This window comes from Babylonia areolata, chromosome 12, assembly GCF_041734735.1.
Source record: "Babylonia areolata isolate BAREFJ2019XMU chromosome 12, ASM4173473v1, whole genome shotgun sequence".
Taxonomy (NCBI): domain Eukaryota; kingdom Metazoa; phylum Mollusca; class Gastropoda; order Neogastropoda; family Buccinidae; genus Babylonia; species Babylonia areolata.
Genome location: NC_134887.1, coordinates 41165680 through 41176379, shown reverse-complemented (window position 1 = coordinate 41176379; position 10700 = coordinate 41165680). Strand labels below are relative to the sequence as shown.

The 10700-nt window shown below is 46.8% G+C and overlaps 1 protein-coding gene across 1 annotated transcript in view; it reads right to left on the bottom strand.

Annotated features, from left to right (window-relative positions):
- Window positions 1-1747: 1747 nt before the first annotated feature.
- Window positions 1748-10700, bottom strand: part of LOC143288627 (protein-glutamine gamma-glutamyltransferase E-like) — a 31996-nt gene continuing 23043 nt past the window's right edge. The window contains exons 12-16 of the mRNA XM_076597282.1: window positions 8804-8871; window positions 7935-8142; window positions 4008-4168; window positions 3179-3354; window positions 1748-1913 (exon numbers count right to left, since the gene is read on the bottom strand). Coding sequence (XP_076453397.1) covers window positions 1751-1913; window positions 3179-3354; window positions 4008-4168; window positions 7935-8142; window positions 8804-8871 — 776 coding nt within the window. The 3' untranslated portion in view covers window positions 1748-1750. The remainder of the gene's footprint in view (window positions 1914-3178; window positions 3355-4007; window positions 4169-7934; window positions 8143-8803; window positions 8872-10700) is intronic.

Genomic DNA, 10700 nt, shown 5'->3' with positions numbered 1-10700 from the left:
ATGATAATCATGGGGTACTCGAGGTTCCTTCCCAAACATCTATCATTGAGCAGCATGAAAGTAATTGAGCCAACTTGGTGAAGAAAAATGATTGAGCACTGCCACACAACGGGGTGACCGTTCTTTTTTTCTTTGGTTTACTGTTTTCCCTCTCAGTGATTTTGGATGAATTGTTTTATGGTGTAACTGTATTTTATTTTATTTTATTATATAGTTTGGATTAGTTCTCTCTCCGCACTCATATCCATGTTCTGGGTGCACATACTAAAGAGCTTTTACAACATGAATATTATGTCTTTGACAAGAAAACAAAATCAGCAAGTGTTAATCATGTGATGGTAATGGTGGGAATGGTTCTGTGGCATCCAGTTCACGTGCATGATGGTTCTGATGGATGTAAAATGGTTCTGTGGCACCCAGTTCACGTGCATGATGGTTCTGATGGATGTAAAATGGTTCTGTGGCATCCAGTTCACGTGTATGATGGTTCTAATGGATGAAAAGTGGTTCTGTGGGATCCAGTCACACGGACGGTTGTTCTAGCGGGCAGAGAATGGTTTAGGTGAGACTGTTCAGGTATGCAGAACTGTCAAAGGAGAGAAAATGTTTCTGGGGGATTCTGGTTATGTAGATGGCTGTTCTTAAGGACATAAAATACAGGGAATCCTGATCATATATGTAAGCTAACAATGGACATAAAATACAGGGAATCCTGATCATATATGTAATGCTAACATAGGACATAAAATACAGGGAATCCTGATCATATATGTAATGCTAACATAGGACATAAAATACAGGGAATCCTGATCATATATGTAATGCTAACATAGGACAGAAAATGTTCTATGGTATCCTGGCCAACGAATAAAAAAATGTTGTGGGGAATCCTGTTCATATGCAATAAAACCAAAGGACGGGCAATGGTGTACGGAACCCTGGTCATATATAAGTAATACTATCAAAAGACGGAAAATGTTCTGCGGAATCCTGGTCATATGTGTAACATGGCCAGAGAATGCGCAATAGAATCCTGGACCTTTATAACACTACCAAAGGACAGACAATGATGTTAATATCTGTTGTACCAAAGGGCATAAAATGTGAATTCTGGTAATATGTGAAACAACCAGAGGACAGTGAATGTTTCAGGGAACGCCGATCACATCATTATGTAATACTACCAAGGGACAGAAATTGTTTCAGGGAACATATGTTCTATATCATCCTCTCCAGCCGGAAGACGCCTTTGGTGGCGCTTCCAAGTTCGCGGTGGCCTTCCTTCAGCTGGCCGTACAACAGCATCTTCGGGATCTTGCTGTCTGTCATGCGGACAACGTGTACTGTCCAGCGAAGCTGGCACTGAATCAGCAGGCTTTCGATGCTGGGCAGGCCGCTCCTCTCTAGGACCTGGAGGTTGGAGACCCGGTCTTGCCACATTATGCCGAGGATCTTTCGTAGGCATCTCTGGTGAAATTGCTCAAGATGTAATGTTTTATGTTAACAAAAGCGTTTTTGTAAAGCACCTAGAGCAGATTTCTGGATAGTGTGCTATATAAGTATCCATTATTATTATTATTATTATTAACATATCAGGGAATATCCCGGCCATAGACGGCCATAGACGTGACACTACCAAAGGAGAGAGAACGGATCTACAGCCATAGATGCGACACTACCATAGGACATAGAACGGATGTATAGCATCCTGGCCATAGATGTGATACTACCATGGGACATGTGGACGGATCTACATCATCCTCTCCAGCAGGAAGACGCCTTTGGTGGCGCTCAGCTCCGAGCAGTTGAAGGAGATGACCATCCTCTGGGTCTGGTAAGGTCCTGTCCGCGGCCACACGCCCACCAGCCTCACCGTGACCATCACCCGCTCTGACGCCCTGATGACCGAGTCCCTGTCAGACACACACCAGTTCACTCCACTTCAGTTCAGTTACTCAAAGAGGCGTCACTAGGTGTTCGGACAAATCCACCCAAAAAACACTACACAAGACCAGACAAGCCCAGCTGCGTAACCCAACACGCTTAGTCAGGCCTAGAGGAGATAAAAAAAAAGTGATATATAAACAAATAAATGGTTAATATATACACTACACTTCATCTGCTTAATCAGGAAGATGCCTGACCAGCAGCGTAACCCAACACGTTTAGGCCTTGAGGGGGAAAATAAAAGTGATACATAAGCAAAGAAATCGATAATAAAATTATATACACTACACATCTGCTAAGCAGATGTCAGACAAAACCAGCAGCGTGACCCAACACGCTTAGTTAGGCCTTGAGGAGAAAAAAAAGGGATACATAAACGAATGAATAGATAAATCATGAAATTAATGAAACGATAAATTAAAAAAAATAATAATAATAATATAAGATGAAAAATAAGTAAGCAAGTGGATAAAGAAATTTAACAAAGTTAAGAAGAAGAAAAAAGACCAACACTGTCACATCACCTGTCTTCTGTGTCTACCTGTCTGTCTGTCTGTGTGTTCCTCTCTCTCATGTACACGGATATATCTAACAAACGAATGTGCAACTGTATCTATGTGTACATGTGTGTTGGGGGAGAGGAGACAGAGGGAGATATGGGGAAGCGAGAGCGAGGGGGAGCGAGACAGACATACAGAGTCAGACAGAGACAGAGATACAAAGACACAGAGAGAATAAAGAATGGGGTACGAATGATGTGTGATAATGTGATGGATCAAGTCTTCTGCAATAAAACCTTCTTGATCTCTCTCTTTCTCTCTCTTTCCGACTTTCTCTCTCTCTGATTCTGTATGCCTGTCTGATTTTATCTCAGTATCTCTTTCTCATTCTCTTTCTCAGTCTGTTTCCTGTCTGTCAGATTCTCTCTGTTCGTCTCTCTCTCTCTCTCTCTGTGATTCTGTCTGTCTGTCTGACTCTCTCTCTCTCTCTTTCTGTTTCTCTTTCTCATTCTCTTTCTCAGTCTGTTTCCTGTCTGTCAGATTCTCTCTGTTCGTCTCTCTCTCTCTCTCTCTGTGATTCTGTCTGTCTGTCTGACTCTCTCTCTCTGTATCTCTTTCTCATTCTCTTTTTCACTCTCTCTCTGTCTGTCATATTCTCTCTGTTCCCCTGCCTCACTCTGTCTCTCTCGCCTTTTGAAACAGGAAGTAAGAGAAGGGACTGGCAGACCCACCTCCTGTAGGTCATCCTGTAGGTTCCGTCCTCGTTGGCCCAGGGGTGGGGGTCATCGGGCGCCAGCTGCAGTTCGCCGTCCATGTGGAAGGAGCAGCCCGTGAGGGGGATGGGCAGCGGGTTGGTGAACCGGATGCTGACGGACACTGGCTGTCCGGACCTCGCTGCTGATGGGCCCTGGGGAGGGAGATGGATGGATGGATTAGATGGATGGATAGATGGGTGGATGGATATGGATGGATGGATGGATGGATATAGATGGATGGATGGATTATATGGATGGATAGAAGGATATGGATGGATGGATATGGATGGATGGATAGATGGATGGATAGATGGATGGATGGATTATATGGATGGATAGAAGGATATGGATGGATGGATATGGATGGATGGATAGATGGATGGATAGATGGATGGATATGGATGGGTGGATATAGATGGATGTATATCGATGGATGGATATGGATGGATGGATGGATATAGATGGATGGATAGATATAGATGGATGGATATAGATGGATGAATGGATATGGATGGATTATATGGATGGATGGAGGGATATAGATGGATGGATGGATGGGTTAGATGGATTGATGAAAGGATATACATAGATGGATGGATGGATAAATAGATGGATGGATAGATAGATGGATGGATACAGATGGATGGATGGATATATTGATAGAGAGAGATAGATTTGTAGAGCGAGAGATAGATAACCAGATGGAGAGAGAGAAAGATATACATAATATATATATATATATGGGGGCGGGGGGGGGGGGGGGGGTGAGTGAGAGAGACAGAGACAGAGAGACAGCCACACAGACCGTGACGGTGAGGGGCGGGGTGTCGAGGCTGAAGGGTTGTTCCGCGGTGTGGGGCGTGCCGTCCCGGAAGTCAGTCACCCGCGCGAAGCCCTGCAGGGTCCACAGCTCGTCACACACCAACATGTACTGCTGGAAACTCACCGGCAGAGCGAACGACGCGGCTGCAACACACACCACACACACACACACACACACACACACACGCACACACACACACACACACACACACACACACACACACACACACGCACACACACACACACACACACACACACACACACTGAACCTCTCAAAAATGTATGGGGGAAAAAAAAAACTTCGACAGAAAGAGTAATCAATATTGATTGATTATTAACAAAAACTGTTCGTTGCAAAGCTCATTTTCTTCATATCCTCCTGTGTACCGTAACAGGCGTGTAAAATGTCAACACTGACTGTATCAACGTAGCACAGACACACACACACACACACACACACACACACACACACACAGCGAAAGGAGTGAAACAGACAGCATCATTGACTGCCGAAACCGAGGAACTACACTATCCTACTCCTGACACCAAAGTGTGTTTAGGAAAAAACAAACAATCAAACAAACAAACAAAACCAAAAAAAGACCACCTAAGTAACATCGTATCATATCAAGCCGGAGGTAATATCGTGCTGTTTCGAGAAACCAAACCAAACGATCATCAGACGCATGTTACTTCATTTCTCCGTTTCTTCTTCCTTCGTGGGTTCCAACTCCCACGTTCACTTGTATATGCACGAGTGGGCTTTTTTTACCCCGACATGTAGGCAGCCATACTCCGTTTTTCGGGGGTGTGCATGCTGGGTATGTTCTTGTTTCCATAACCCACCGAACGCTGATCGCTGACATGGATTAGTTAGTTTAGTTAGTTATGCCCATCACTCCCCCCGGAGCATAGGCCGCTCACAACAGTCCGCCAGAGTCCTCTGTCCTGGGCTGCCCTTTCTAACTGTCTCCAGGTGTGCCCCGTCTTCTTGGTGTCTGCTTCGAGGTCACGTCGCCAGGTGTTTCTTGGCCTTCCTCTCTTCCGCATGCCCTGGGGATTCCATTTCAGTGCCTGCCTGGTGATGTTATATGACATGGATTACAGGATCTTTAACGTGCGTATTTGATCTTCTGTTAGCGTATACACGCGAAGGGGGTTCAGGTACTAGCAGGTCTGCACATATGTTGACTAGGGAGATAGGAAAAATCTCCACATTTTACCCACCAGACGCCGTTACCGAGATTCGAACCCGGGACTTTCAGACTGAAAGTCCAACGCTTTAGCCACTCGGCTATTGCGCCCTTCATTTCTCGTGTCGTTTTCCTATTTGGTTAGCTGTCAGCGCTTTGGGTCTGCCCAAAATCAGACCTCTATCACCCGTTCTCACCCCTTAAAAAAGAAAGAAAGAAAGAAAGCATTGACAGAGAGAGACTGAAGGATAGTGTGGTGGGGAGGGACAGACCATCATGAGTCAGTTGATTGAGGAATACTGGCGTTAAAATGGGTGGAAGTGAACTATGAGGAATAATGGCATTAAAATGGGTGGAAGTGAACCTTGATTGAGGAATATTGGCATTAAAATGGGTGGAAGTGAACTTTGATTGAGGAATATTGGCATTAAAATGGGTGGAAGTGAACCTTGATTGAGGAATATTGACATTAAAATGGGTGGAAGTGAACTTTGATTGAGGAATATTGACATTAAAATGGGTGGAAGAGAACCTTGATTGAGGAATATTGGCATTAAAATGGGTGGAAGTGAACCTTGATTGAGGAATATTGGCATTAAAATGGGTGGAAGTGAACCTTGCATGTGATAAGCAGAGGGCAGTAATTTGCTGGGAAAATTATCGATTTTGTTATGCTGTTTCTGATTTAACAACAAACTGGTAATTTCAGCGTGTTGATTTATACAAGAAGATTGAATTAAATAAATATATAGGAGTTACGAAATGATTATAAAAAAAAACGATGGTCGGGTAATGAAAACTGCTAAAATAATGAAAGATGGAAAAAGTTGGTTGTTGACTTTATGATGCTGATAGTTTGGTTTGGTGGCATTGCAGTTAAACTGTTTGCTAAATTTAGCTGTGAGTTAGCGTGACCTCTGCAGGGATCACTTGCAGCAATTCTACTCCTCTGTTGTTTGGAGGAAAATGTGTTGTCTGTCATCTTTTTGTTGCAGTTTGTTTGTGTTAAACGTTTGGGCTAGATCACGCCAGGAGAACGGTATGTATGGGATGGGGGGCGGGGGGGGGGAGGGGGGGGGGGTGAAACGTCCGAGTACAAGCAGGACAGGATGGGTGTGGGTGTAGGATGTTGGATCGTGAGGATAATAGTAGGAGTAGGGACGGTGGGGTGAGCAGAATGGGGAACGGGTCAGGAATATCATTGAGACAGACAGAGTCACAGACAGAGACAGAGAAAAACCAGACAGAGTGATAGTGTGAGAGAGACATAGAGCGATGAGAGAAAGTGAGAGAGAGAATCAGACAGACAGAGAGAGGATATACATTCAAACACAAACACAGTGTCATATCACACACACACACACACACACACACACACGCACGCATACACACACACACACACACACACACACACACACACACACACACACACACACACACACACGCATACACACACACAGAGAAGAAAGGCACAGGGCAGAAAGAGAGAGAGAGAGAGAGAGAAAGGCAGGCAGGCAGGCAGTCAGAGGGCGAGAAAGCTTCGACCCGAAGCTATAGTCTGTTGTGCAGTGTGTGGACTTCGTTTTAAAGTACGCCCTCACTCCTTTTGTACTTTTGCTCAGGCGGACAGCCTATCCAAGGCAGGCAGCAAATTAGAGCAGCCAGCCCGCCCAGTGTTTACAGCGAGGCAAAAACGATACTGAGAGACAGCTTCAGGAAAGCATGGCGCCAACGTCTGGACATCGGGCCGGAAGACGAAAAAGACGGCATCCATGAGCTGGACAGAGCGGCACAGGTCACAATCTTCAGACTGCGAACGGGACACTGTCAGCTCCTCTCCCATCTCTACCGTCTGAAGATATCAAATACTGACTGGTGCCCTTGTGGCACAGGCCCACAGACCCCCTCCCATATCCTGCAGTCCTGCCCCACCTTCGACGCTCTGAGACGCCAGGCATGGCCCAGCCCAGTGGAGCTCCAGGAGAAACCACGACAGAATCATCAGTAAAATGATGTTGGCCGTATAAAGGAAGAAGAAGAAGACCAGCGGGGTCCCTGCGACGGACCGCGGACTTCGCTGTCCTGACCGGACTGAAAACGTAGCGTGGCCAGGGAACGTGGAAGAAGAAGAAGAAGTACTTTTACTTCTCTCTTCAGGATAGTTTCTGGAAAACAAACCACAGAAGCGATACATGATAATTGAAAAATTTTAAAGTGCGACGATATAAGATTATAATTTCTGCACTATTGTGTACTGGCTTACACATATGGGTATTTGCAATACTCTCTCTTCTACCGAGCTTTGTATAACAAGGGAAAACTTCACAATGAGCTGCCCGCGAGCGAGGATCGCCGCTCACGCTGTGTTGGTGGCCGAGTGACCAATGTCCAGCCTGTGTCATTGGGTGTCCGACCTCCCAGCATGCATCGCAGCCCTGTATATATTGAGCCTACATTGCAGGTTTTGGCGCTTTTTGCAATACTCGTTCAGCTTCAGCGAGGCCATCATGGATACCTCTGACACCAGCTTCAACCGTGCTCAAGGCCTGACTAAGCGCGTTGGAATACGCTGCTGATCAGGCATCTGCTTGGCAGATGTGGTGTAGCTTATATGGATTTGTCCGAACGCAGTGACGCCTCCTTGAGCTACTGAAACTGAAACTGAAACTCAACATTATGAGTCGGCCTCAGCCAGCCACGCCACTGTGTTGACTCACTCTTTCCGGCACGGATGCTGGTCTGCTGGAACCGGCGTTTGGCCAGAACCCTGGTGCCGTGTGTGCTGTCCCAGTAGTGGCTGGCGCGCGCTGACATGGTAACCATCACGGCCTTGACCTCCGCGCTGGTGTTCTCAACCCGCAAGGTCATCTCCAGGTCTTTGCCCACCTGGGTGCCAGAGTCCGCCTCGAACCAAACCTTCAGATCCTGTGTACACACAACGTAAGACACACTCAGACACGCTCACACACGTTCTACACACACACACACACACACACACAAACACGTTCACACACACACATACACACACACACACACAAACACGTTCACACACACACACACACACACACACACACACACCACATACACACACAAACACGTTCACACACACACACACAAAAACACGTTCACACACACACACACACACACACACACACACACACACACACAAACACGTTCACACACACACGCACATGCACCCACACCCACACACAGACACGTTCACACACACACACACACACACACACACACACACACACACAGACACGTTCACACACACACACACACACACACACACACACACACACACACATACACGAACACGTTCACACACACAGACACACACATACACCCACACCCAAACAGAAACACACACACACACACACACACACACACACACACACACACACACACACGCAAACACGTTAACACACACACACACACACAAACACGTCCACACACTGCGTGCGTGCGTGTGTATGAACGTGTGTGTGTGTGGGGGGGGGGGGGGGTGTATGTGCGAGGGTCGGGGGGCGGGGTGGGGGGGTGTCTGGCAGTGTGGCCTCGCTCACTACAACGTGGCACTCACTCTGTGGAGCGCCTTACTCGGGGCATGGCCCACCGCTCTCTCCACTGCTGCTCTCTCCGCGGGGCTGCCTGCACGCAGACATCACGATGTGTCACTGTCACTGTCACCACGATGTGTCTGTGTCACTGTCACCACGATGTGTCACTGTCATTGTCACCACCATGTGTCTGTGTCACTGTCACCGCAATGTGTCTGTCATCACAATGTGTCTGTGTCACTGTCACGATGTGTCTGTGTCACTGTCACCACGATGTGTCACTGTCACTGTCACCACGATGTGTCACTGTCACTGTCACCACGATATATCTGTCACTGTCATCACGATGTGTCTGTGTCACTGTCACCATGATGTGTCTGTCAATGTCACCAGGATGTGTCTGTCACTGACACCACGATGTATCCTTGTCACTGACACCACGATATGTCTGTGTCACTGTCACCACAATGTGTCTGTGTCACTGTCACCACAATGTGTCTGTCACTGTCACCACAATGTATCTGTCATTGTCACCACAATGTATCTGTCATTGTCACCACAATATATCTGTCATTGTCACCACAATGTGTCACCCAGTCTTCACTGTCACCCAGTCACAATGGTATCGAGTTCCCCAGAAAGTCTTTTATCATAATCCACATTCGCTGTGCATGCGTTCACACTGCACACACTAACTTCGAAACAAAGCTTAGCACAGCTAATGGTCAACACTGCTAGTGAAGTGAAATACAGTTGAAATTATCAACAGCATGAGGGCAAAAGTATGCAACCGGCTTGCATTAGGGGAACACACACACAGCACGCATTCACAGGACACAACTTGTCTGATGGACACATTTAGCCAGTACTACCAAGAGTCAAGACACCTGTAGCCAACACCAGCAGGAGACAAGTACACCTGTACCCAACACCTGTAAGAGATAAGTACACCTGAAGCCAACATTTACAGGAGACAATGACGCCTGTAGCCAGCACTAGCAGGAGACAAGTACACCTGTACCCAACACCTGTAAGAGATAAGTACACCTGAAGCCAACATTTACAGGAGACAATGACACCTGTAGTCAGCACTAGCAGCAGACAAGAACACCTGTACCCAACACCTGTAAGAGATAAGTACACCTGAAGCCAACATTTACAGGAGACAAGGACACCTGTAGTCAGCACTAGCAGGAGACAAGAACACCTGTACCCAACACCTGTAAGAGATAAGTACACCTGAAGCCAACATTTACAGGAGACAAGGACACCTGTAGTCAGCACTAGCAGGAGACAAGAACACCTGTACCCAACACCTGTAAGAGATAAGTACAACTGAAGCCAACATCAACAGGAGAAAAGGACACCTTTAGCCAGAACCAGCAGGACGTAAGGACATCTTTAGCCAGAACCAGCAGGAAGTAAGGACACCTTTAGCCAGAACCAGCAGGACGTAAGGACAGCTTTAGCCAGAACCAGCAGGACGTAAGGACACCTTTAGCCAGAACCAGCAGGACGTAAGGACACCTTTAGCCAGAACCAGCAGGAGAAAAGGACACCTTTAGCCAGAACCAGCAGGACATAAGGACACCTTTAGCCAGAACCAGCAGGAGAAAAGGACACCTTTAGCCAGAACCAGCAGGAGAAAAGGACACCTTTAGCCAGAACCAGCAGGACGTAAGGACACCTTTAGCCAGAACCAGCAGGACGTAAGGACACCTTTAGCCAGAACCAGCAGGAGGTAAGGACACCTTTAGCCAGAACCAGCAGGACGTAAGGACACCTTTAGCCAGAACCAGCAGGACGTAAGGACACCTTTAGCCAGAACCAGCACGACATAAGGACACCTTTAGCCAGAACCAGCAGGAAGTAAGGACACCTTTAGCCAGAACCAGCAGGACGTAAGGACACCTTTAGCCA